General features: G+C 37.6%; 5 protein-coding genes and 1 long non-coding RNA gene across 10 annotated transcripts in view; 3 read left to right on the top strand and 3 right to left on the bottom strand.

The window, feature by feature from the left end:
- The window catches only part of LOC105672065 (uncharacterized), a 16,682-nt gene extending 11,660 nt beyond the window's left edge, over window positions 1–5,022 (top strand). The window contains exon 3 of the mRNA XM_012366767.2: window positions 1,479–5,022. Coding sequence (XP_012222190.1) covers window positions 1,479–1,791 — 313 coding nt within the window. The 3' untranslated portion in view covers window positions 1,792–5,022. The remainder of the gene's footprint in view (window positions 1–1,478) is intronic.
- LOC105672064 (transmembrane protein 192) lies at window positions 4,980–9,296 on the bottom strand. Of its 4 annotated transcripts, none has more exons than XM_012366766.2 (4): window positions 9,157–9,296; window positions 6,756–6,903; window positions 6,268–6,664; window positions 4,980–5,961 (listed from the first exon to the last, which is right to left on the bottom strand). In XM_012366766.2, the coding sequence occupies exons 2-4, from the start codon at window positions 6,861–6,863 to the stop codon at window positions 5,708–5,710; spliced, it is 759 nt and encodes a 252-aa protein (XP_012222189.1). In that variant the 5' UTR covers window positions 6,864–6,903; window positions 9,157–9,296; the 3' UTR covers window positions 4,980–5,707. The 4 variants fall into 4 exon arrangements, with proteins under 4 accessions (XP_012222189.1, XP_012222187.1, XP_067208802.1 ...); XM_012366764.2 differs by lacking the exon at window positions 9,157–9,296 and adding an exon at window positions 7,882–8,111; XM_067352701.1 differs by lacking the exon at window positions 9,157–9,296 and adding an exon at window positions 7,640–7,821.
- On the top strand, window positions 9,221–14,470 carry LOC105671970 (serine-rich adhesin for platelets-like). Of its 2 annotated transcripts, none has more exons than XM_067352418.1 (7): window positions 9,221–9,495; window positions 10,068–10,266; window positions 10,344–10,562; window positions 10,787–10,903; window positions 12,061–12,710; window positions 13,098–13,256; window positions 13,456–14,470. In XM_067352418.1, the coding sequence occupies exons 1-7, from the start codon at window positions 9,221–9,223 to the stop codon at window positions 14,351–14,353; spliced, it is 2,517 nt and encodes an 838-aa protein (XP_067208519.1). In that variant the 3' UTR covers window positions 14,354–14,470. The 2 variants fall into 2 exon arrangements, with proteins under 2 accessions (XP_067208519.1, XP_067208516.1); XM_067352415.1 differs by having other exon boundaries at window positions 10,044–10,266.
- LOC136999253 (uncharacterized) lies at window positions 10,588–27,267 on the bottom strand. The gene is made up of 3 exons (XR_010889608.1): window positions 26,750–27,267; window positions 25,572–25,987; window positions 10,588–10,885 (listed from the first exon to the last, which is right to left on the bottom strand). It is a non-coding gene; the product is annotated as an uncharacterized lncRNA (long non-coding RNA).
- Window positions 14,765–22,055, top strand: inaF-D. The gene is made up of 2 exons (XM_012366775.2): window positions 14,765–16,480; window positions 21,133–22,055. The coding sequence occupies exons 1-2, from the start codon at window positions 15,208–15,210 to the stop codon at window positions 21,354–21,356; spliced, it is 1,497 nt and encodes a 498-aa protein (XP_012222198.1). The 5' UTR covers window positions 14,765–15,207; the 3' UTR covers window positions 21,357–22,055.
- Window positions 21,941–24,968, bottom strand: LOC105672069 (U3 small nucleolar RNA-associated protein 25 homolog). Its single transcript, XM_012366774.2, has 3 exons — window positions 24,847–24,968; window positions 24,692–24,747; window positions 21,941–24,583 (listed from the first exon to the last, which is right to left on the bottom strand). Exon 3 carries the CDS (start codon window positions 24,549–24,551, stop codon window positions 22,197–22,199), a length of 2,355 nt encoding a protein of 784 aa, XP_012222197.1. The 5' UTR covers window positions 24,552–24,583; window positions 24,692–24,747; window positions 24,847–24,968; the 3' UTR covers window positions 21,941–22,196.

Genomic DNA, 27,267 nt, shown 5'->3' with positions numbered 1-27,267 from the left:
ATATCAGCGGTCCGGCGAAGGAAGCCCGTAAATCCGAGCGTAAACAACGCCCTAAAACGCGAAGCGTGTTAGACAGGGATAATTCTAGATTCGATTGTACCCGGCTATATAACGCACATACATAGCGGCGGCGAATGTGTGCAACAAGATGCCGGGGCCTGTAAACGAGACTACGGGATACATACCCGCTTTCGGATCGATACTCGCCGCAGTTTTCGCGCGAGTACGGACTCGGCGCGAAGGGCGCGACGAAGCGGAAGAAATCATCCTATCGAGCTGATCTCGCCGCGCCGCCCGACGACTACTTTTGTCATCCACGATTTTTCTCGCTCTATTCGCCGAAAATTGTCGGATGACGACGCGAAAGCGGGGAAACTTCGAGGAAAGCGCGCGCGCGCGCGAATAATTTCTGCAGTTTATGTCTGCGCGAATGGCTTTTCCTCAACGAGATTGTTCCAGCTCGATAAGAGAGGCAGACTTGCGAAGCGCGGTAGAAATTTCCTTATCGATCCGAGCTATCGCGTACGAACGTAAGATAACTCGCAGAAGTCGGCTTAGGTTTTCGTTAAAAAAAAAAAGATAAAAAAAATATAGAGAGGATCTCCGGTTACTAGTGTAATGATACTGCGCCCGATAACGATCAGTATTATTATCGAGTGTATATTGCCGAGTATACACACAGCGCCGGAGTCGGATTTTCCTCTGACGTCGATAACAGATACGGTGCAGATTTATGCTCGTATTTCAGCCGCCCGCGCGGAAACAATGAGCTACCGTGGTACGTCATGCGCCCGCGAAAAAATAGGATGGATAGAACGTGAAATTGGATTGGACGCGGAATGATCAATGTTATTTTGTAATATATGAAAACAGAACGTGGAGGAAACGTAGATTCGGTATAGACAGAAGTAAATGGCAATTGTTCTAGCTTTCAGACAGACGCGCACACGAATGTGTGTCGTCGAACAAATCGCGATATCACCGGCGCAAATCTATTTACGTTCTAAAATTAATTCATGCTCCACGAGTGATCCCACACATATATTTATTTCCATTCACTTGTCCCAAAATAATATTATATATTGGTTCATTAAAATTGAAATTTATTACAATAATCTGGGATTCTGTAAAAATATTACAATGGTTTCTACACTGACAGTCGAAATTAATTTGTTTGGACGAAATGTTTGTCTCGCAGTAAAGAGAATATTTTTCCACGTTAAAAAGAATTCTGCTATTATCGTTTTCTATTTCATTTAATTTTTCCTACTGCGTCATAATTTCTATTCTTATTTTTTAATTACTTTCACTTCCCGTATGACTTAAAATAAGATTTTTTCAAATCTCAAGCAGCATATTTTTCTATCACCTCGCTTCCGCGTATCTTTTGATTTCGTATTGAGCATGCCAATCTTTTCTGTAGATTATTAATCGCACTCTATAAAATAATATATTTTACATCGCGCCTGTACTTGCAGCCTCATTGTAGACGACGTGGACTCGCACTCGATTCTCAGCGACAGCTCCGACCTGGACGGATTATCGCGCGAGAGCAGCTCGCAAAACTCGGCATCGCAGACGCCGCTGGACAGTCCGGGTGGACCGCGGGAGAGGATCAAGCAGATCCAGGTGGAGGCTGAGACCAGACGAGGCGAGTTCGCCCGGCTGCTAGAAGAACACGCGCAGGTGGTGCGCAAATTGAAGATGATGGAGGCGGAAGAGCAGCTGTCGGCGACGACGACGACGACGGCGACCGGGAAAGCGACGGTGATCGGCGGCGCGCACGCGTGATTTTATGATCTGATTATCGCCGCCATCGGTACGAGGGTGCCATCGAGGGTTGGGACCATCGCGTCGACCGCCGTACGACGACCATCACCACCTCATCGCGTTTCTCCCTCGAGCATCGCGACGCACCACCACCCGGACAAACCGTCGGCGCTCATTGCAACTCGCAGACGAAACGCGAATGACGCGAACGTCGCTGGACGTCCGAATTATTAACTCTCGGATGCGTCTACAAGAGGACGCATTCGAGAGTTAATTATGCGGAAAGCGAGATATGGACTCGAGAGGACTTTTTTATTATTTTCTTTCTTTTGTTCACTATGTGCTTTTGTTTCGCTGACTTCCGCTTCGAGCTAATTCGTTCGCTGCACTCTGATTTAGTGGAAATGGAAACTCGAATCGGCTTGGAAATAAATCTTAAACGATATAAGAGAGAAATTCAAAAAGCTCTTTTAAACTCCATGTTTTATGATTTATCACGGTAATTGAATAAAGCGATCAATTTACGACAATTCAGATAAATTAAAAATCAAATAAAGCTTATTTCACAGATTTTTATATATTCTGTTTTCAGTGTCATGTTTTACAATAGATTCCGTTATTTGAATAAAATGACTATTGTTTCTGCATATTCATGAAAAATCAAATCAATTGAAAATGGAATACTGCTTGTTTCGCGAGGCTTTCATATGTAGATTAAACGCACGTGTATTTTATTATTGAACTATCTCAATTATTAAATAATAATATAAATTCTCATAATTTTATGCAATGATACGGTATACTGTTAGAGATGCGCCAATTAAGCGCATAACTCCATTAATTAGCAATGTAAAACATATATAATACGCGTAATACGTTCGAAGCGGAGATTTTCTGTACTTCATCCAATTATGCGAGATCGAGTTTAAAGAGTCGCGAGTCGGCAAAAACAACAGAAATCCACAAAAAAAAAAGAAACACGGTTAATCAGCCTCCCGCGACAGGAAACGTCCTGATTTAACCCTTGTTTGCAACAAAGTCTGAATAAAAACCACTAGACACGACAATAATGAGGAACACTATTACGGGGAACGTGCGCGAAAGCCGCGGTTGCGTATTGTTCACAACGCGGGGGAGACGACCCCCCCCGCCCGTTTGAACTAGCTCAGCAGCAACGGCTGGCCTAAGCGTAGTACAAATTTTGCAGTGAAGTCTTAATAAAAAAACCGAAAAAAAAGAGGTGCGAGTGGGCCGAGAGGAGGAGAGAGGAGATTTGACGAGCGGCGACGATAATTCGCGCCGTCGTTTGCGGAGGGGTGCTGGAGCGGACATGGTGTCGACACGAACACACGTAGCCTACTCTCGAGACGGGGTGTACAAGCTTCTACGTTTTATAGTGTTGTAGAGTTGAGTGTTCCATATATAAGTGTAAGCTAGTTTTGTATATCGTAAATATACGTGTAGGATAAAGAGCGGACTGCCGGATCTGACGGAGAGCGCACACTCTTTTGTAAATAGGTTTCTTTCCATCGTGTAGAGACATAGCCAGGCTCGGCCGCACCGATCGATCGTCGCTAATTAATCTCGATTAGCGGCCTTCTGTGTCTCTCTTTCTGCGCCGCTGAGTGCAAGTTATATCACAAAAATTGCAGAACAATTATTTAAATTTGAAATTCTCCCTCAAATATAATATTCAAAGATTCGTTTCAGCGGAAATTTAATTTCACATCTACCTGTAGTTAATGTAACAAATGAAACAAAGTATGATAAATTCATTGAAAATACTGAAATCAAATTTTGTAATCTTGTTTTCTTTAATTGCGTCGTAATTGAAAAACTAAAGAGGGGCAACAAATTAAGTAATTACGAGAGACGAGATGAAATAATTATCGATTATCGATGCAACTGAGTCTAAATATTTCATGAAGCTTGAGAGGAATCGCTGAAGGAAAAGCAGAGTCGAACTGAGAAGCTACTTAATTTCACATTTCATTCTTAATATTAGTCTGTACAAAATAATAAGTCTCGATACTTTGCTAATTTTCGCGTGCTCACGTCAGACCGGCATCCAGATGATATAGGGGTATTATTAGGCATTTATATAGACTTATATATACATAATTAAAAAGAGAGACACAAGTAGACCTGTGTTGAATACTATAGTTCTAGTGTAGAGATGTCTATTATTACACAACGTGCAAGTCTACGTCAATCGGCAATCAGGATGTCTTTTCTGTTTCAATTAATTCATAAGATATATCAGTCCGCGATGTCAGAACATAAATTGTCAGCGAGATAATAATCGCTTACATTGTTTCTCTTCAATAAAATACAATTGAAACGATCGGATAAGGAAATAGTGAATGAATTTTCATAGAATTTTAAATTTTTTTCAAAACGTATCTAAAACAATTTATCTTTAATTTTTTTTAAATAGACGCAGTAGAGATATTTAGAAAAGATACTCCCGATCGCTGAATCGTTGATTTAGCGCATTGTGTAAAAGCTGGGGGGGAAACAGTCCTAGGATACATAAGGAATAGACAGGAATGATTTTAGCTGCTCAGAAATGTAAAATGCTTTAAAAAGGAAATTTCGCGGAAGTGATATACTGCGAGGCAATAATTTCTCCAACATACTCGAGTAAACTGTGCGGCGCGGGGGAGGCGTGTGAAGTGCAACATTTGCGTTATTTTTGCTGCTGCGAGATTCCTACGACCGTTACTATTACGTTAAGAAGGCTACAGATACATACGTATATTGTCACCATATGTAGTTTTTAATCTTATTATTATATTATTCGTACGACTGCATGTTAGAGGCGGCTGTATATGATATATACATTTACCACGTTTGTAATGAGACGTTGAGGAAATATGTGATTTTAATTTCGCGCGAGTAAGAAACGCGATTTCAATAACCGCATCGTATTTTATCGGTTCCGCTTTCTGCCACTGCAATAAAATAAAATAAAAAAAATAAAACAACGGCTGCTTTTTAAAGACTCGACAAAACGCAATGTAATATTATATCACGCCCAGTTAATGTTAACGTAATTGAGATTTATATGTAAATTTTGGATGTATTATCGTACATGTGAAATACACGACGACACGCTGTTGAGTTTTATTAAGGAAGACCGCTGCTTGACTAATTATTTATATAGACTCGTGTACGCGAAATAATAATGTATGTAAAACGACGGTTGCTACTGGAAAAAATATACATATATTTTATTGAGTTGACAATGGACATGTATTTGCATTCTCTTTCTTGCATCAACCATATTTTATCCTTTTCTCAAACAGGCCGAACTTTGTGATGTGTTCACAAATGCAATCACATTTGAAAGAAATACTTTGCCAATTAACTACAGCTATGTAAACAATATATTATACAATAACAGTAGGGATGCCTGTTGCATTGATAACTCAAATCTATTATTTGCAATAGTATTTAGAACTAGATATACAATTATAATACTTAAAAAATACGTTAAAGAGGTAAAAGCAATTCATTTCACATAATAATATGATAGATAAAGATACGTTTGTAAAATATGATGTAAAACAACTTGTGACTAATTAGACCGAAATAGATCGCGAAATATGCAAGACAACGCGACAATACGAAGTATAATTTTTTAGCAACTCATGCAATAAAAATATTAGATTTTTTGAAATACAAATAGATGTACGAGATATAAATCAAAAGTAACGCATATATTTTTCTCATAATTTTGTGGCTTTTATGCGTTAATTTTTGATTGCATCAGATACATATATTCGTTAAATCACTTTATCATTGAATAAAAAATATCATTATGTATCAAGAATCAAAGAATTAAATTGTTAGGCAAAACTTTGATCGCCAGTGTCATGATTCTAAATTACAATGTCAATCGTGAGAGAGATATATGATCACAATTTTTATTATTTTACGATTCCGTCACTGCCGTCGCTGTACGTTGAGACGCTAATTCCATTATTCTATGACTTAGTTTTACATTGTGATCCCTCAGATATCTTATCAAGTCTGCCTGCTTTTCCAACAGTTCCTGCAAATCCATTCCCCTTTGACGGTAACCGACTTCCCCCATTCCGGCATAGGAATCTTCTATAAAGGGCGACATCCATTCGTCGCGAAGGACGTCGGGGGGTGGACGCAATCGATTGAATCTCATAACTCTTTCTACACGAGAAACAAATATTGGTAGATCGCATTAAATCAGCGATTAGACGACGTGATAAATTGCCAAATTTTCAATCTGTTATCGATTCAAGTTCAATCTAAAATTCACTTTGAAGATACTTTAATCCTCAAACAAATTGTCTTTCTTCTCTAAGAAATTATTTGCAATATTTCTCAATATTTTCCTTTGGAAGTTATTATGACAGCTACAACTTATATATTCAAATTTTCTCCTCAAATTATTTAAAAATGCAAAGAACTTATTTTTTCTTAATCTAATGTTTTCTACCCTCGTAAGATACTTACTGATATAGTTAATGTAAGCTGGCAAAATTATCACAAGTTCCACATTAGTCAAGAGAAAAATGTAATTGAGTGGTGTAAACCATTCTGATGCTTTGCAGTATCGCTCATAGTCAACTTTGTGCGTGTGATGCAGGATCACAGCTAAGAGTAAGTAACACGTGTTCCATAACGATGTAATAAAAAGTGGCGTCCTTATGAGTCGATATGTCATTTGATAGAAATCTAGGTAGCCATCGATACGCAACTTATGATGCCTCGCCTTGACAATGTGGTCTGTCACCATGACTATCAGCCAATAGGCACAGTGAAGGTATAAGTATATAAAATATGTGTCACACTTGTTCTGCTCCTCTGGCCAAACAGAGACGAACACAATTCCAGTGATTTCCAAAGAAACCTACGATACAAAAGTGCTCCAATGTATCTAGTCCAATTCTTAAACACTTAAAAAGTCTAAAGGCAGAACACAGCAAGCAAGGTATACCTACTCCGAGCAAAAATGGAATCGATACAATTGGCACAGTGTTTAACCTCTGAAAATTGTCTTCCTCCTGGGAACTCAGGATTGGCTGAAAATATTCCTCTTCCTCTTCCATCTTTGCCAGGTTGACAAAAATTGAAAAAAAAACCAACTACCTAATGTACAGACAGATAAAATTGAAATAATAAAAATTAACTCCAACCAATATTGTTACAATACAGATTTAATATTCAATTTTAGGATCGAATTTAATAGCGTCTAGACTTCAAAAATATTAAAGCAACGAAAAGAATAAAAAAAGAAACACTTCTACCTAGAAAATAAATTGATTTTTTTCTTCTATCAAGATATCCTTTTCTGCATCATTCTTTTCCTCAGTAATGCATTTTAAAGTGACTCAACGTGAAACTTGAGATGAAATAACGCTTCGCTATAGCTAATAATATGATCTACGTATTTACATCGCATATATATGTAAAAATAATGACAAGAACGTTCGAAACCAATATACTGCTTTTGTTAATCGACGTAAACACTCATGTCACCCTTGCCACATGTACTGCGACTGCGACGTCAAATTCAATGTAGAACAGAAATTAATCGAGTTTCGTAAACGCGTCGACGTGATAGTTAATGCGTATGACAGTGCGCCAGACTAGGTCGCAGAGTTTTCAGACGAAGGAACAAATCGCACTGCATGCGCAGCAACGCGACGTTAACAGTCGCGTACATGTTTCACTGCGATAAGAGAAAAAAAAAATAGATGTTAAAAAAATACGTCAAACTTATTGAAATTGTGTCGACTAAGAGATTAAAAGATTAAGAAATAATAAGATTAATTATCATAGATAGTGAAGGAAACAGAATAATGATAAGCATTCCAAAAAGTACCTTATATTATAAAGTGTCACGTCTAAGTACGAGTGTGCTAAGTCACGTGGATGGTTGCGTATTAAGTTAGGGTTAGACTATTGTTATGGTTAGAGTTATGATTTCCAGATGCTCGCAAAAGTGGAGTCGTTCCTCTGTCTAGGTTAGGATTAGGTTATGTTTACATTCGCGGCGTCTAGCTGGCGAAAAGCTCCCGCGTTACGCGACGCGTCTTATCGATCGTAATACTATTGTGTACATACTATTCACATTTCCATAGGTATTCGAGTCACCATAAAGCAGATCTTGCCACGCGTTTTCCAAGCGGAAAAGACTTCTCTCCTCGCGCGCTCGAATGACGCCGAACTTCGCTCAGACTCAGACTGCACCGCGCGTGGCGTCATTCATTGAGACAGTGGCTCTCAACTAAGAATTTGCTAATACATCGGAGCATAGAAAAATATGCTCAAAGAGGTTATCGAAAATTTAATTTTTATACTACAGATATCAGAAAATAATCTCTACATTTATCATTTCTGGAAATATAAGATTTTTTACTCATAGCTGAAAATGTTGTTCACGAAAATTATAAACTTTGAAAGAATAATCTATGTAAAGTGTGAAAATTAGTTCTTAATTAATACTTGATTTTTACTGTATATTTTAAAATTTTCTATTATTTTTCAAGAGTTCTTTCTTTCTCTAGATACAAAGAAAAAATAAAAAACCTATAAAAAAATTGGGAAAAGTTCAGAAATGATCAAAAGATAATGAGGCATAATTCGATCGCGATGAATACCGCATTTCTGTATACATTAATCGTTGTTGTGAAAATATACACAGGAAACTGCGAATGATAGTTTACGTGATGCGTCACAAATCTTGATCGCCCGTTTCCATTTCTATGATCCGACGTTGTAAAAAATATCAATAAAATCGCAAGACATTGATTGATATTCCAAATTAGTGAGTTTTATTATACATTTCGGTAGCGTTTTATTTGTCGAAGAGAGAATTAGAGAGAAAAAAACCATAAGCTTTATCCAAAAAACAATAATAAACAGAATTAGACTCGAGATATATTGCAACTCATCAAGAGTACTGCGACGTTCGAAAAATAACATTATCGCGCCTAAGCAAATTATAACAAAAAATAAATTATTTGCTTCAAATTAAAAACTACGTTGCATTTGATCATTCTCTATGTGGAAAACCAATATAATCTTAATATTCATTATCAAAATATCCTATTCGTACTAATTCATTACACCTTTATTAAATCACATTCCAAAATATAGTTTCCATTTTTAAAGCTTTCTGCTAAAAAGCTAAGAAAGAAGCTAAAAAAGTTAAAAAAAAGAAAATAAAAAATATGTACGAAATAGCTAAACGTACGAACAGATGTATCTATCAGCTCTCAATCTTATCACAAACAAGTAAATTCAAGACGCAAAAGAAGCGAGAGAAACCTCACGATCTTCACGATGTAGCTAAACAAACAAATAACGATCGAAGAAAAACTCACAACCTATACATACAATCACATTTTAGGCCAGTGTGCATCTTTCAAAATTCCTAGTTTTTCTTGCGCAAAAAGCAAACATGCCAAAACGACCGATCCACTTGCAACCACCAGACAATTCTTGCCGAAGAATCCGGCGCGATCTCGATTTCCTGCGCGACTACTGGAACCGATTGCTCGCCCCGAATCAAAACTGCGACATATATCTGCCGGAATTATTACGCGCCAACCATTTAATGAGACATCTATCTGCTCTGCCTTCGAACCATGGAATGCGAGTCAACATGAGCTTTACTATTCTCGACAACAGTGCCTGTTTGGAATCGGAAGATGTGTATAACGAAACGTATCCGATGTAATTCACATTCATATTTTCTCTCTCACAATACTTGTTTTTCAATAAAAATTATTTTTCAATCGGGACAAATAAGCAGGACTGGCAAGAGCTCCTCTCGTATTATTTTTGCTCATTAATTTAAAAAAAATATAAATATTTTGTACTCATGAAAATATAATTATTTTTCATGTGATGGACATTTCTCTTTAATCAAAGATAATATTTTATTAAAATATAGAAATTAATTATATCTCAAATAAGAAATATTATGATTTTCCTCTGAATTTTCTCCTATTATGAAGTCATTCGATGTAATAATATTGATTCGCGCAGAAACAATTAATTTAAGAAAAATATAATTATTTCGTACTTCATAAAAATATAATTATTTTTCAAACGAGAGATTTTTCTTTTTGATACAGAAAAATAAAGATAATATTTTATTATATTAAAATATAAAAATTAACTATACACCAAATAAAAAATTTTACGCGGTTATAAGTTTTTCTTTAAATTTCCTCCTATCACTTCATCATTCAATAATATAATAATATTGATTCGCGCAGAAGTAACGCGCTGCTTTATTACAGCGAACCTTACAATAGCGGACTCTGTCGATCGCCATGCTCCGCAGACACGGTCAGATATAATAATTTTCTCAGGAATTACACAACTCAGCTGAGCGAAAACTATGCAGCGATCGAGAGGGAATTGATAAGGGCCAGATTATTGGCGTCCCTCATTGAACGTGACCGACTCGCGAGATGTCAGAATGCATTTTACAATCAGGTTCGATTGCGTTTCTAATCCGAAATAAATTACTTCATTGCAATAGCATTTCGATTATGTTAAATTGTCTACTGCAGCGCGCAGCTGCGTGTAATTGGAATAAATTTCCTGTCGGGAGTCAGACATCTTCCGCAAGAATGTTCACGGGATTACAAGAGGGACACGTTAGTTCGCGAGAAAGAAGTAATCGTCATCAAGCCCACCCATCGTTTCAGTATAAATCTTGCATTCCTGACAGAATAAATAACAATTGCTCGATAAACCAGCAATCGACAAGACAGAAAGAAAATCCCGAAGTAATTAACTGTATTAATACGATACGAATATCATGTGATGAGTCTTTTCTTTTATATGTAATAATAATTATATAAAACTGTATATAATGTTTCGAACTTTTAATATTCCGTCGCATTTCTTATATAATATTTTCGGAATCGAGATTTCCAACAAAAACTTCATTATCACAGTGTGTTAATGATCACTTGAACGTATGAATAAAATAGAATTAATGATCTTTCAGAGATTCAATGACTTACCGAAGAGCGCCGAACAGCACTGGTTCCAAAAACTTCCGCAAAACTCACCGCAAATCTCCTGCTGCTGGGCGGCAGTGAAGAAGCTGCAATCAAATAATAACGTGCGTTAATTAAAACTATCCAATTAAGTATTTTTATTTACCAAGCGATGGCACAGCGCACTCTCAAACGCAATAAATAAAAAAAGTCAGTGACCCAAATTTTCTAAGCATACGTTGATTTTTGCTGTCTACAATTATGGCAAGCGACAAATTGATATTGGCAGCAGCTGTGCCGCTGAAATTGACAGCAAACGTCGCAATTCCGACCCCGTTGCCATTTACTAATGCGACATCTCGAACTTTGAAATCGATCTTCCGAAGAAGTGGGTAAACCTGATACACTCGTGCACTGTGCCATCGATGCTTTTACCAACGATACTCTCCGTCAAGCTCTTTATTGCCGAACTGTCTATCGCGACAGGTTACACATTGTAGCATATGAGTTAAATCGTCGAACGCAGTAAAAATGTAATATCTCTATAAATCGAGAAGTTAATTCGATTTAGACGCAAAGTCATCACACGTCAGATTGTTGCAGCAATTACATATCGATTATTATGTTTGTAAACATGCAACAATGCCGTGCACTATTTTTGGGAAACATTTAATATTTCATAAGTAGATATTGATTAAACCGCAGTAGCAAAGCAACATGTTAACAGTCTCAGAATAGCAACCGGCGTGAAATAAAACAATGAACTCGTAAAACGTCCGGCAATATCTACTGCTATTCCAACTTCAAAACGCAGCAGGCTTCCCCGATTACACAAGATGTTCCGTGGGGAAACATCAATATTCCGATTGTACACACATACATATTTCGGGCATACACGCGCCATATATCTTCGCAAATTTTTTTTTTTTTTCTTCACATGCAGAATCTTCGAAATGTGAGGTAGATAAATATTCGGGAGTCATATATATTTTTATCCTTTGATCTCTTCGCTGAAAAAAATCATCATTGTTATCAGTCGAAGCATAATCTATTCTTGTATACAGAGTTATTTTTGTCATGTTTATATATGTAAACTGACGTTACTTTGCGACAGGATAAGCGAGTTTTTGGCACGACGTATCTTTTATTTGTTTATTTGGAGATTGCAGTAATCACTTTCAATCTATTAAATGTCAAAGTAGAAAATAAAAAAAAACAGATTCCATATATTGCAAAGTCACCCATCCTGTCACTAACATCCGGTGGACTTAACATTTTCCAGGCTCCACAGAACCGTGCCGAGACCACGCTGGATCGAAACGATGAAGCAACGATAAAGCAACGGCGATCGAAAGAGTCGATGGAAGCGTGCCAGAGTGTCAGTAAAACCATCAACGAGGCGGCGAAAATTTCCCATTCGGTGGATTCGCCGGACGTCAAACCCGCGGACGGCGGCGGCGTCGCGATAAATAAAAGCGATAAACGATCAGCGCAACCGATCAGCTGTCAAGGAAATGTCCTGCAGTTCGTGGAATCGAGTAACGTCGCGACGGATCAAAGCCGACACACGGAGGAACAAGGACGCAGAATCAAACGTAAATTGAACAATCTGGAAAATCAAACGATCGAAATTGATCAAGGAACTAGCAGCCAGCAGAATGGATCGAAGACAAGCGACAGAATCAAGTCGTACTTCAAAGATGTACCAACAATATTCTCCTTTGATGAGAAAGCTGTCAGGAGCAGAATCAGGAATGGCAGAATGCCAATAGAGGGAAGATCATACTTGAAAAGACGCGTGTCCTCGCCGAGGTACGCGAGTTTCCTGAGGATGCTCCGTAAAGAAGAAGCGGACGAACGGCTTCGCGGTAATTCCTCGTCTCGGAGAAACGAAGCGGAAAAGCTACAACGAAGAGGACTATCTGCGGAGAGGTAAAAGACAACGAAGCGAAAAGAAAGATTAACAAAATTCCGAAGATCGAAGGGATTATCTTTATCTAATTTCCTCTTTGCTTATTGGACTTAAAATTAAGTCTCTTAAACTGAAAGCACATGAGAAAATTTTTAAGAGTATTGGTGTAACGTCATTGCATATATAGTGATTCGTTAAATTAAGCGTTTCAAAAATTTAAGAGAAATTATGTGAAGATGTATTAGGAATTGATATTTATATTTTTTTCACGCAAACATAATATTTAAGCTATAAAAATGTTTTTATATATTGCTTCATATACTTGCTCCCTTCTTAATTTTTAAAACGCTTAATCAATTTCAAGAAAGACTATATCTCTGATCGTTCTTCTTTGATCTCATTTGCAGCACCGGATATAGTAATCGAGCGATCCACGACGATCCGCGAATCAAAAAAAGAACGCCGACCCCACGCAGCACGGTGCACACGACGTACAATGCCATAACGCACTCATCGGCCGCTGATCCTATTTTAGATTCCAGCGGTCTCACGATACAACTCTTAAGGTATTTATTATACAATCTGCTTATTTACTTATTCGTCTTTAAGTGTTTTCGGTTTTATTTCTCTTTCAAAAAATAATAAGCACACTACGTCAAATATTTTACGTCATTTTTAAAACATCTAATGCGAGATTAGAATCGGATAAAAATATATTCTCGTTTTTAAATACATTGATAAAGCAAAATTATCTTATTTATGCAGGCTAGCTGTTTTATTGTACGCGCCCGCGTTGATGCCGGCATTGAATTCATTGATCGCGCAGCAGAATCAGCAGACGCCCGTATCTTCTGCCTTCGAGCGATCCAACGATTTATTGACGCAAATCTTTCGGCTGTTGAACGAGCAACAATCCATTCCTAATTTGCCGTTTGTGTCGATCGAATCGGAGAGAGTTTCCTCGGCCTTGGCCGCGGAGACTGATGCCGGAAGCTCGCAAACACGTTCTGAGGAAAACAAAGAAAATACCTCGATTGCTAAGGAAGAGTCTGGCGCCGCTGCCTCGCAAGAATCTATTTCCGCCGGCACGAGCGGCTGGAAATCGAACAATCGGCTGCAGCAGCAGAACGGAAAGAACAGAAACTGGCGACTGACATCAATACTGACCGATTCCGATGTGAGATTGGACAGAAATATCTTCACGGCGGAGGATTTCCGGAAGTTTGAGGAATTCTTGAAGGCTGAAAAGCAGCATTCGGAAGACATTTTTCGATCCTTGTCCACGAGAAGCAAGAACGAGATCGTTATGAAGGAATATTTTCGGAATTGGTTGCATCGATTGCTGCAGCAATTCAACGCAGTGAGTAGCAACTTGCCCTCGAACGAAAAGACAGAATATCCCGAAGGATCTTCAAGAGCAACAGGCGAATCCTCCTTGGAAAAGGTAGAAGGACAAGAAAGTACAAACCGTTCGACGCCTAACGAATCGTCGGATTCCTCGAAAAATGATCGAAATACCGAACACGAGGAAGGAGATTCGGACGATCAAAGGTCGTTCACTTCCGCTACAAGCACGAGCTCTTCGAAATCGGTGCAACTTAAGCAGAACGACGCGACGGTCGCGAAAAAAGAAGAGCCGCGAAACGAAAATTCGCAGGATTGATGTAACTTTCGATAATAAATAAATCATGCACACATAAAATTAAACTGTCATCTTAAATTAAACTATCACTTATTTTGCGGAACACCATTTCACTGACAATGTAAAATTAGATTAAAAGTTAGAATTTTATTCTTCAACTAAATTCAATAAATTAAAGTATTATTTAAATTACAAATTAATTACTAAAAAATAAAATTATGCTCAAAACAGCTAAATAGTGCTACGCTTTACAACGATAAAAATTGTTTGTAAAAGAAATCGAGAGTTCTTACAAATCATTCGGAAAGTGCCAAACTTACAAGACATAATATAAACTCGAGCCATGCGGCAAAGCTTGCGAAGACGCTTGCGCGCGCGGGCAAACACGTGGTGAACGCTGCAAAGCCGAGCTTTTCTGCCGCTCGCTGAGAGCTTGCAGTCGCGCGTGTTATCGCTACCGGAACGCTTCCCCTCTCGATCGATGGTCGATCGAGCCTGTTTTCCGCCCCTGTTCACCCTGTGAGCGCTTGAAACAATAAACGTTCGAGTCATCAACGCGGTCCAGGCGCGAAAAGAACGCTAAAATAAACGATAGATAATAAATTTCTCCTTCTCTCACTTTTATTAATCACGAATGACAGTTGGCGAAAACCGTGCCGGAAATCATTGAAGAATTTCTAAGCCGCGCGCGAATAGTTTACCGACGAAAAATTCTGAGAATTCTTTAAAGAGTTTCAAGAAGAAAACCTCGCCGCGATGAACAGCGAACAGAAGAACGTTACTTTTGCAACGAAAGCGGATACGCAAAATCATGACTGAAAAGATGGAGAAACGTCGCGAATCTTCACGTTGATCGCACCGAAGGGACACGCGGGATGAGCAAGGACGAGAGCAACGGCGATGCGGCTGGCTCGCCGACCACCTCGCCGGATGCTCCGCTGAAGGATCCGAACGCGGAGATCTACGAGAATCGCGGGCCTAAGAAGATCATCCGCGTGGTCACCGTGATGGCCTATCTGTTCTCGGTGAGCTTCGTGGGTATCTTGCTGAGCGCCTATTACTTGTTCCTGTGGGAGCCGCCGAACCCGAAGCTCATAATGCAAGAACGTCTTTTGGCCGATCCGCAGATGCAGTTTCTGGTCGTCGCCGCGCCGTCCGTCGAGAAAACCGACGTAGCGGTGCAAGCGAGCACGCCTGTCTCCGAAAACGAGCTCAATCAAACTTATAAGACTCTTATGAATCGCATGGCGGAAGATGTGACCGAGGACTATCCTGATATCGAGAAGCCGAGAATATTAAGCGCGATGTTGTTAAAGCTGAGACACTCGCTTGTGGAAGCTCAGCGCGCTCAGAATCTGAACTCGTCGCGCGAAGCGATGACTTCGAGCGAATCCGATGATTCGTTTGTCGCGGTAAAAGAAGTGTTTAACTCGACGAGACTAATTGCTCGCGCGGAAGACTCGGTCTCGGGAGACGCTAAAAACACTTCCGAAGAAAAGATCCGAAGTGACAACACTAATTCGCCTCCGGAACTCGCGGATTCTACGCTGGACGTTGAGAACACGTCCTCGACACCAGTCGCGACTATTCCTGGAACAGAAACAAATCAGAATCGTCTCGGCGAGAAATCTGTTACTGATGTCAATCGACGTGCAGCTTTGATCGTCCACGAAAGAGAAAATTGGAGCGACAAGAGAAAGCTCGATGCCGCGAAAGCAAATGATATCACAAACGGCAGCGGTTATCGCGCTTACAAAGATAACAATTCTTCTAAAGTTATCCGGAAATTTCCGGAGGTTGATATTCTCGATAATAAAGAACCGATCAAAACTGAACAAAACGAGACTGATCAACTGATCAATAGCGATCGGGAAAATCCGAATAATTCGAGCGGTGCCAGCACTATCGCCATGCCAGAGAGGCACGTGGAAGATCGCACGAATCATCGCCTGTCTATAAATATTGTTAATAGTTTCCGGCGAAACTATTTCGACAGCAACTATGCCGAAAAAATCACGCGCGATAAAGTATCAAATGGCTCGCCGTCGTCTCGCGACGCGGGATTCACCGACAATCCGGGATTCCATCAGCCGCCGGATGAGCCGATCGTCGTAAAACAGCGACTATACGCCACCGCAGATTCCGAAGGTGAGAGAATTCGGCGCGGATTTGCAAGCCTTTCTTACTAGGATAAACACGGCCACGCGCGAGACGTGTCCGTGTGATTATACAATGAGCGTTACGTCATTCTACGGTTTTCCCTCGGCACTGCCAGGATCGTGATCTTTCTGTATAGATCACCAAGCAAGTTCCCATTTTTAGCGACGATAACTGTATACTGTCGGGATTAAATAAAAAATTATAATAGAAAAGAAATAAAAATAGTTAATTAAAATGATTAATCTCTACGTAGAATACTCTATTAACTTTCATACTCGAAATGGGCAATTATACGAATTGTTATGCTCTTGCATCTGCTGGAACATCTGTTGCAGTTTATCCTCTTGCTGTTTTCACAGAAATATAGCCATTATAATAGCTTGTTCATCTAAATAAATATCTGAAACTTTCATTTATTGTTTATGTCTGGCATTCGCAAAATTGCATGGAATTAATTTATCTTGACTGCATATTTCTTCCAAACTATTCAGAGTCTTATTTTATACTCTTGTTAGAGATATAAATTATACTTTAATCACGTTCTACATTTATCTCTAATAATTTATTAGCAGTTATTTAACGCGTTTCGAAATAAAATAATATATAAACATAGAAATAATACGTCGCCGATAAAATATTTAAAAAATAATTCCTACTCGCGGCTAGAAGAGGAAAGAAATATTTTCCATAAATACAGCAGATGGATGGTAATGATTAAAGCCTTAGAAATAAGTCGCTAGATCGACATACTGTGATTATCTACATGTTACCATGTAATAAGCGAAACAGGGTCAGGTCGATCTATCGTACGGCTTCTTCGACGTTACGTCACTCAAGATCAATTCTTTAATATTATTATTCTTAAATATATATCACACTTATCAATTATGACAACTGCTAATTTCTCTTTTTACAGTTAATGAAAAAAAAAATTCATCGAGAACACTTCATTCAAATCTGCATAATGTAGCGTTCAATTCAAAACTGCTAAAATAGCGTTGGTTACTCTCAGAAATCTCAATCTATAAAAGTTTCATAGCATAAAACGTGAATTAAAACATCGAACTGTGAATAATTTTATACTAAAAATAAAAGCTTTTTGCGAATTAAATCTTAGAAGCATAAATAAAAAATTAAAAATTTTACGCAGTTTAACAAAAAATCGGCTATTAAATTTAAAAGAATCGGAGGACCTCCCCGTCATATTTCGGGAAAAAAATTTTTTTTTTTCTATAATGTTTATGATACTGGTATACTTTAGTGAAGTCCGGTCGTAATTCTCTAGAATTTTCAGTCGTTCTCAAGGTCTGTGTCCGTCTTCTCCGGTTATACGAAACTTACACCGAGAAATCAAATAATGCACCTTGTTTGCCGAAGAAAAGATCGAGGGGGTACATCGTGACATTATAAAACAAAGGCGCGCCTTCTTTTATAGACAAGTAAAGCGACAAAATTGCGTCGATCTATTCTCGAAACGAAATTACTCACAATCAGTCCGATCCGCCTTACTTATTCAGCTCCCGTTACACTTAATTCCACTTCGAAGCTACGCTATATCTCACTGGTGAAATATTCTATTCACAGCTTTCCTAATTTCCATATATTCTTAATTTTCGTATTTTTTAAACAATCCTTCTAATCAACTGAAAAAAGAAAGTTTCTTTGCAAGATAAATTATGCTAATTTTGCATATTTTTCTGCGACGCTTATTACATCTCATTTATATGTTAATTATAAGATAAAAATAAGGAAAAGTCTCAGTGCTTAAAATGATGTAAAAACCTTGAGTAAAATTTTTATTAATCTTGCTGCAATTTTCTTTTTTAAATTTTAAACAAGAACGTTGCTCGGTTTACATGTAATTTCTTACATATTAAATTTTAATGAAAAAGATTAAAGCTACGAAATAACGTTTGTTGCTATTTATTGAAAAGTCAATAATGTTTTCAGAAAAATATGCAATCGCTCATTTCTCTGCATCGTTGCCTCTGCAGCGACGCAGTTTCGTCATTGCGTCAATAAATCCCCACTTTTTCATTAGCTGCATTTCTTAGAACTTGCGGAATGATCTTGAGGATCAAAGCCATAGCGAGCAGACTTTCAAATAATAGCATTCGTTTAGATCATGCGATATATACGGCTTGCAAAGATTAAAATTTTTCAAAATTACTGCAGTGTGCATTTTCTCTCAAAACTGTTAAGTGTTGTTTGACATTTTATTTATTTTCTATATAAAACAATTGCAAATTTTGTTCTTTGAGAAATACAAAATAATATATGTATATTTGAAAATTATCTGAAAAAAGATTAATATGAAATCAGCGCAAAATTATTTCTAATGCATCATACGATCTCAGCCTTCGACATGTCCTTTTTTTAAATCGGATTTAGTTAGGAGTCTATTTTGGACAACTCTTATCCAAATCTAATTCACAATTTTCTTAATCACTGTGTGTGTATGTGTAAATGTGAGTTTAAGTGTATGTGTGTGTATATATGACCAGTGTGTGAGCTCAGGTTCGTGAGTTTGCTTAGCCCAAATGACTGTGCGGTTCAGTCATTCTTGCGGATAACTTGCTCTTCTTCTTATTCAAATTCCAAGGCACAAGACATCGGTTGTTCAACCGTATTCTTTGATTACACGTCGCGAATGGAAGACGTTCTGAGATCTTCGGCATTCACGTGGAAACTTGATATTTCTGTCATTGTAAATGTAGAAGACGTAAAAATGTATAGTTAAGGAAAACAGGCGTGCAATCTGCGCGCAGGTGTAATGGCCTCGCGTATATTCCCTCGAGTTTATCAGCCCCTAGCTGGCGTCGAGGCAAAAAGCTCGCGGCGGGTCAAGGTCCCGGAGCTTGCGCACTGGCGGCTGTTTTCTCGTGCACACACGTCCGACGTGGGTGAGCTTTTTTTTTGTAATCGCGACATACGGCGAGATACGGCTATCCACAAGCAGCCGGCATGCAGAAATAGCCAGCAAGAAAACGCGCATTTAGTTGTGTGGAGAAGACGGAAAGAGTCGAAAGCTTCGCGGACTATCGATTCGAAACCGCGTGAGTCAACCTTCTCATTCTGGCACGTTCCAGAGCTTGCCGGGTGAAGGGGAGGCACGCCCTGTCGCTTCCTCGCGTCTTCCACTCGCGATGTGATCAAAAAGCATATTCGAACAACCGATCTTTGTGCCAGAGTTTAGATAAAGTTGCAAGATCAAGTCGAAGAGCATGATGATGCGTTGGAAATAAATCTGTGTCGCTTGGGCATGTGTTTCACGTCGAGGTACGTTCACGCTGCAATTGAAATACTGCGAAAAAAAATTATTTAAACTGAGAATATAATTAGGTTGCCTCGACTGATGTGGCACGTCATTAATAATATATATATATATATATATATATATATATATTTATATATATATATATATATTTGTTAGAAAGTATTTAGTCATTTTCTCTAATGCTTGGATTAAAACTCTCATCTCTTTATCCAAAAATAAATTCGTCCTAGTTAACAGGTAATTACAACAGGTAGTTGAGAGCCTACATATATACATGCGTAAAGATTCCAGCAATTTTCCAGAATATTTGCGAGTCTCGCGAGTTGGAACATTCCAGCATTTTCAACCAGCGTCACCAACGTGAATTTACTTTTCAGCGCCGAAAGAAAGTCTGCTCGCTTTACGATTTCTCTCGAAATCCCGTTCCTCCTGTCGAGGCCTATTTGCGAGGTGATGAACGCTTCGTCGATCGAACCGTGATTTCACCCGAATCTCGAAGATGCAGTTGCCGCGAAAGATGAGCGCCCACAATGTGATGGCCAGCATTGGCCGTACTCTGGGCAACCGCGAGAGTAAAACACCGCCAGCCAACGAGATCCGTTTCGCTGGCGACGAGCGTAAAGATAAGCTCTACGAGCCCAAACACAAGCAGAAGCTGGTGCGAGTGCTGACGGTGATCGCGTATGTCATCTTCGTCAGCATGGCAGCCATACTCCTCTCTCTATATTATACCTTCGTCTGGAATCCCAAGGACCAAGATCAGATCAGAAAGATGAGGATCGATAAGCCGGAGTGCCCGAAATTTTCTCTCAACTCCCTCACGACATCGCCGATCTCTAATGGTAACGGCCATCGTTTGATCAAGAAAATGCGAATGTCCTTTCCTATCCACAAGATCAAATTGTTTTGCGAGAGAATTAGAATAAACCGAGAGACAAAAGTCTGCGCTGAGAATTTTTTAGAGAGAGAAAAAGATCGATGTAACATCGGTGATAATATATTCTACAATCGAAAATAAATTCTAAAAACTCCGTGCTACAAAAGCATTATATTGTAGAAATTTTTAATAATAAAAAGTCTAATGTAAAAATTTCATACGAGATAAATGTCGTACGATATTAATGTTGTAGGATATGAATTATGTGAAACAAATATTCTTTCTACAATATCACAGTTCAAAAGTTTCTATGTAATATTTATATAAGTAAAAAAAATGTTTGTTAAAAACGCTTATAAATGTGTACGAAAATCTGTAAAATTTGAAAAAAAGTATGAATTAATATTTGTAATTTCCTATTATAAATACTTTGTCTCAAATAATTTAATACGTTATATTAATTAAATATGTTTCTTTTTTTCACAGAAACACAGATCGAAAGGATGACCACGAGATCTGCGATAATAGACGATAAACAGCTGAAGGAAATAGATTTATCGACTACGCAACGACACAAAGGTCTATGGGAAACCTTGACGGAAACTACGGACATTAAGGAAACGTCCGTAGAGCTAACATCGGTATCGACAGCTCGAAATTATCTCAATTTCACCAGTACTGCAAATGACGATGATGAGAGCGTCACATAAATGAACGACAGACTTTCCGCATTTTATGTCGAACGTCATAAGTTACAGGGAAGCAAAACTAGTAATCGCTAATAGAGTATTAATACCTATTAGTACGTTCATAGAGTTTTTCCCTTTTACGGATAACGAATGCTAGAGTTCGTATCAGCCTAAATTTGCCAAATGAGAATTTGTAGTGATTAGATCTGCTCTTCAAGACCGACACAAAAGTTGGACAGCAGAAACTAATAGTTAAATAATAGTTAAATAATTTAAGAACGTCTAGTGTTACATGAACAACTATCGCGAAAATACAATAGAAAAAAACCAATTATAATAATAAAATAATAATATATAAATATTATATAAATATTATATAAAATTATAAAGAAATTACATATATTCTATCGCAAACAGATTATCTCTGCTAAATCAAAAATTTCACTTTCATTGTGTAATAAGACATAGATTATAAATATAATTTTTCGTGAAATTTATCATTGGTTCAAGTTCCTTATCATTATAATGATAAGTAGAAAAATATATAAATACTCTCGAGAATATTTTTATAACAATTACTACTATTAATAGATGGGAAAATGCAGTAATTGTCATAGAAATTTATTATAAACTCACAAAAGTTCATTATCACAATCGAAATTTTCCTGATAAATATCTTATGTAAGTTTTATATGATTAATAAAGTAGCTACGCTAATTACATTATTTACATTTTATCTGCAAAGTAATTATTTTATGTTTTACTTACAACATAAACGTATAAAACATTAATAATAAAAAAATAGGTGATTATTTAAAATCACCTTTTCATCTTATATTTACACGAGAATGGAAAAAGTGTTCAACGTCTAATTGTGTGTACTTTAGATTCGGATGTTATCATTTTAGCGGCTCTGTTTTGGCCCACAATTCGAGCAAGCGCTAAGGCATCGAATTTGTTATAAATGGCAGTCACCGACATGTTGAACTCCGTGCCGGCACGCGGATTTTGATACATCCTATCCATCAGGTTACACATTTCGCTGTAGAAATGCGGATAAGTGGGCAATTGATAGAATATAAGATGTCGAATACCCTTGATCCTTGTTCTACGCCAGAAATGCCAGCGCTCCGTGTAGAGGAGGAAATGCGCATCGCTGTGGAAGAACATATCCCTCGCCCGAGCGACCTTCGCGTCTTCGGTGTACTCGCATATTTGCGCGAAGCTCAGCTTCTCCTTCATCAGTCGATTCCGCAGATATATGAAATCGAAGTAGCACGGCACGTAGATCAGTGTGTGATTATATATGGGATCCGTGTAGCGTGGTAACACCTCCTTCAGGAAGAAATCCAGCCTGCTATCGATAGCCTGAACGAGATCGGACGCGTCGAATCTGTGAAACACCTGCGGAACTGTGACGCTCACCTGGCGTACCGAGCCTGGCTCCACTCGATTCGCTACCTTCACTTTGCCCGCGTAGTTGAAGCATCTTTTAATCATCAACGTGTTTACATGCGGCAATTCGATGCTGGAAAAGATCAACGTCTGTCTGTAATATTTGCTCCAGCCGTTCACGCACCAACTTCTCAGACGGGAATAGTCGATGTCGCGAGACTTCTTAGGCTGCAGGTGCATGTAATCCAACACTTGATACAAGTGATCCCAGTTCTGCATAACGACCACGTCAATCTGATCCATAACCAGCAGTTCTATCGACGAAAGAAAATCGTAATCTCTCACTGCTTCGCCTTCTGCGCCTACTACTCTCCGAAGACCCAGTGGCGAGCCGATTATGATGTCGGAGGAATAGAAATCCGTGTATAATTTGAGAGTCTTTTTAGTGATGGCCATGCCAATCTTAAATTTGTCGTCGATGTTTCCTTGCAACGTTAAATTGTAATCTTCTGGTCTAGGATTCTTTTTCGGCATCGTCAATTCGTTTCCAGTGAAATCCTCCATAAATCGTAGCTTGTTGACAACAGAACCACCCTTGTCCTCTCCGAATAAAATCGAGATAAACATCTCAACTATCTTCAAGCAAGAATGCTTGAATGGCACTATTATGAGCACCTTGGGCCTTACTAAACTTTGATCTCTGTATTCGTCTGGAATTTCACCCATGCCACTGCGACTGGACTTTGCTAACTTTGCATTATGATGTAGTATTTTTGTTCTTGTTTTTAATACATGATTAATTACATGCAAGCAATAAACAAATCGTATCTGGTCAGCATTCGAAAATGTTCTTTCAGGATAATGCAAGTCTTGATAATTATTTATTATTGAAAACAGTTCTTTCTGAAGAGGAGTCAAATGTGAATCTTTTTCTACACTAGCATTTATATTATTGCAATTAGCTTTATTTAGATTGTCCTGAATCTGTGATTTTATATGCAACTTATTCCAGTCAACGTTTTCAATCAGATTTGGAATCTTACCGTAACTTGCGTATTGTTTCTCTTCATCATCCAGAAGTTTCTTCATTTTTATTGGCTTATTTTTTGAATCAACAGCAGGTTTCGGAATCTGACATATCAAATTTCCAAGTGTAGGCCATGATAATGTTGCAGTCTCTGTAACCTGCGGTGTTGTAGACACTGCTTCGTACAAGTCATCATCCATGTCATTACGCAAATGTAAAGAAAACGGATCTCTCAAGTGACCAGCGTCCTCTTGGGCAGTTTCAGCATCCTCATAGTTCTCTTCTTTTACGCTAATTGTAATCTCTTCGTTTTCATTCTGATCAGACTCTTTATTATTTGCTTCAATTTCTTCAGTCTTTTCTTCTTCAATTTTTTTCTTTTTTATTTTCTTCATTTGTTTCTTTTTATCTTTCCTTTTCTCTTCATTCTTTTCATCCTCATCCTGTGCTGTTTCATTTTCAGACGTTTCATTTTCACTTTCCGAACTGGTTACAATTGGTTTTTTTAGATTCTCTAGTAAATTTTTATAACCAGGAAATCCAGCCATAAAGGCCAATTCAGGATCAAATTCTTCCTCTTCAGAACTGTCTATTTCCTGAAGTTTTTGACGTGTTTTCTCTTGTTCCACTAATCGTCTCCGAGCTTCAATTTCTTCATTTTTTGCTTCGCGTTCTTTGACATAAGAAGTTTTCCTCAAGTCAAATTTTTCTTTTTTTACCTTTGATCGATTCCGTCCATTGCGTTCGTTAAATTTTCTCTTTTTACCATGAAAAGGCCGTTTTCCTGGAGCCATTGAAGCAACAATTCCAATTAATTTGTTCCTAGCTAATAATACAAAAAAGATAACTATTAGTAACTAAATTAATTTGAAGATTGCTAATTTATTAACATAATTAAAATTTACTGTAATAATTCAACTTTTAATAAACTTACTGTTAATGTGTTTATCCGGCAAGCAATGCGGTAAGCAACGTGACCACTCCACCTAACTTTAACAATTAATTATGTATTTATTTATTTATTAAATAATAATTGAATTATTTATATCATAATAATTATTACATTAATTTAGCTTTTCATAAACTTACTGTTGATTTGCTTGTCCAGCTCACAAAAAACTTGCAAATACTTGATCACTGTTTATCACGTGTCTCTATTTTTGTTTCCGTTTTGAGGCTAGATGCACTTAACCTCAAATGTTTTTGTTTCGAAATATTGGTATCCCTTTTAAGAATACAGTATTGCCAATATTAAAGCTACAAATTTATGCCGCAAAAAATCCACCAATCACTTTAAGAGTGCAACAATATGGCATCGCGTCGCCTTAAAAGTTAGGCACTTTAAATTGAACGAAACATATCTAGGTATTCGTACATCATGACTATGATAAGGAATTCGATATTATTTTTTTATCACACAATATAGAATATTTATGTACCAATATGATTCATAAATCATTTAAACAATTTGTTTGTTTTATTAATTTGTAAATATAAAATCAATAACACAAAATAAATTTATTAATTATTCTCATCAACAGAAATATAAAGTTGTTTTCATAGAGCTTTAGATAATAACATTTTATTTATATTATCTCCATCTTTTTCTACTTTATTTTATCTAAGAAAGCATAGATTGCAATAAAATTTTATTTTTGAGAATGAGTGTTGCAACGAAAGGATTAATTTATATATTTGTATCAATTCATATTATATATTCGTATTAATTCATATTTTTATCATCGAACAAGTAAATCATCGCATGCAAATACAACTTGGAGCAACTTATTACTCCACAAAATGAAAAAACTCACCGTCAAAGAAGCATCACAGTCACGGTTTATTGTTACTTTACACAATGTCCACCGACTCGAATTTCTAAGATGGATCCTCCAAATATTTAGTGCAAAAATGGCTTCAAATCGGCGATTGAAACACTCGGTCATACTCGATATTCAAACACTTACTTGAACGCGGATAAGCTGAATAAACACGATTTTATGGACACGATTTCGATTAATACGAATCACGATTTGCAATCTCCGACAAACAATATTAATTCGATTGACGATTACGCGCGATTGTAACGGAAAGTAGCTCGCGATGCAGAAACCGAAAAAAATGTTTTAGAAACAATGCACTCGCGGCGTCGCGATAGCTCACGTGACATTGCAATAATTAAGCTAGATACACGATACACTATATGAAATCGAGTGACGTTTGCCGCAAGCTGGAAAAGCCAATAAAAATGCTTGTTTTTATACTGTGTATAAAAATGAAACAAATAAACATTAAGGAAAAAAAGCTGATATTTAATCAATTAATTTCCATAATAAAAAAAAAATTGATTTCAAACTTTTTGAACTTTTCTCAATACTTGTAACACTAAAGAATATTGTTTTATTAAATCTTAACTCCTATTGCATTCTTAATATACTTATTTTTATTTCCTGACTGTTCTTTGTGAAACTAAACACAAATAGATAAATAATAAACGAAAATAGAAAGAAGACTGCCAAACTTGTAAAGTCAATAGCCGGTATTCATAGTCCGTTCTTATATTTAAGATTGCTTAAGCACGGACTTATATTCGCTCTCTTCGTCACACATAGATTGTGTCTGACGAAGAGAGCGAATATAAGTTCGTGCTTAAGACGATCTTGAATATAAGAACGGACTATGAACACCGCCCAATGTCTAATTTTGAAGAACAAAAATCTATAGTCTCAAAAAATACATTTTTAGAAATTCTTTTTTATCCTCCTACATATTTTACAGGCTAATTTAAGACTCGCTTTTATCAACGTCGGTTAAATTTAATTGTGATTTATTCAAACTTTTTTGGTCATATTAGACTGCAATCAATATTGCGATCTTGCAAGAAACAAAGGATCAACAAATACAATTACATTAACCGATGCTAATGAACTTAGCATTAAATATTATAACGTTTTTATATTGTGCAAGAATTATACATAGACCTCATAATTACCTCCGATGAACTACAATAAATTCTCGCGGCAACGCCTGAAGTTCGCAAGTTTGCGAAGTAAAAAGGTTAGCGGACTTTTCCTTGAAGGGGAGGGAGGATGAGGGTTAGAATGCAAAAATTCACTGTTTCGTGCGAAAACGAGATTGACGAAAATTGCGCGAATTGCAGCGGTGTTTAATCACCATCGAATAAGCAACGCAACAACGCGAACCGCAATGCAAGGAGGAAGGGACACGCGCGGGAAGCAGGAAAGAGCGGGCGAAATTAATTGACCCTTTGCTCGCTTGTTTACAAAATATCCGGTCCCTAACAAGAATCGCGCGAGCCGCCGTGCCGAGGCGTACGATTGTCGACTTCGCTGCGTACGCATCGACAATACCGCATATCCTGATGTGAAAAAAAGGCGCAGTGCCCCGATGCATGCAATTGCACATGGTGATAAAATTCTCTCAGTGCGTAATAACAACAATTTAACTTCATACGAAACCTTCTTAGATTGAAGAAGATTTAGTTCTGTA

Source organism: Linepithema humile, chromosome 1 (genome assembly GCF_040581485.1).
Source record: "Linepithema humile isolate Giens D197 chromosome 1, Lhum_UNIL_v1.0, whole genome shotgun sequence".
NCBI classification, from domain to species: Eukaryota; Metazoa; Arthropoda; class Insecta; order Hymenoptera; family Formicidae; genus Linepithema; species Linepithema humile.
Note: the sequence above shows the minus strand (reverse complement) of the source record. Positions and strands in the feature narration are given on the sequence as shown.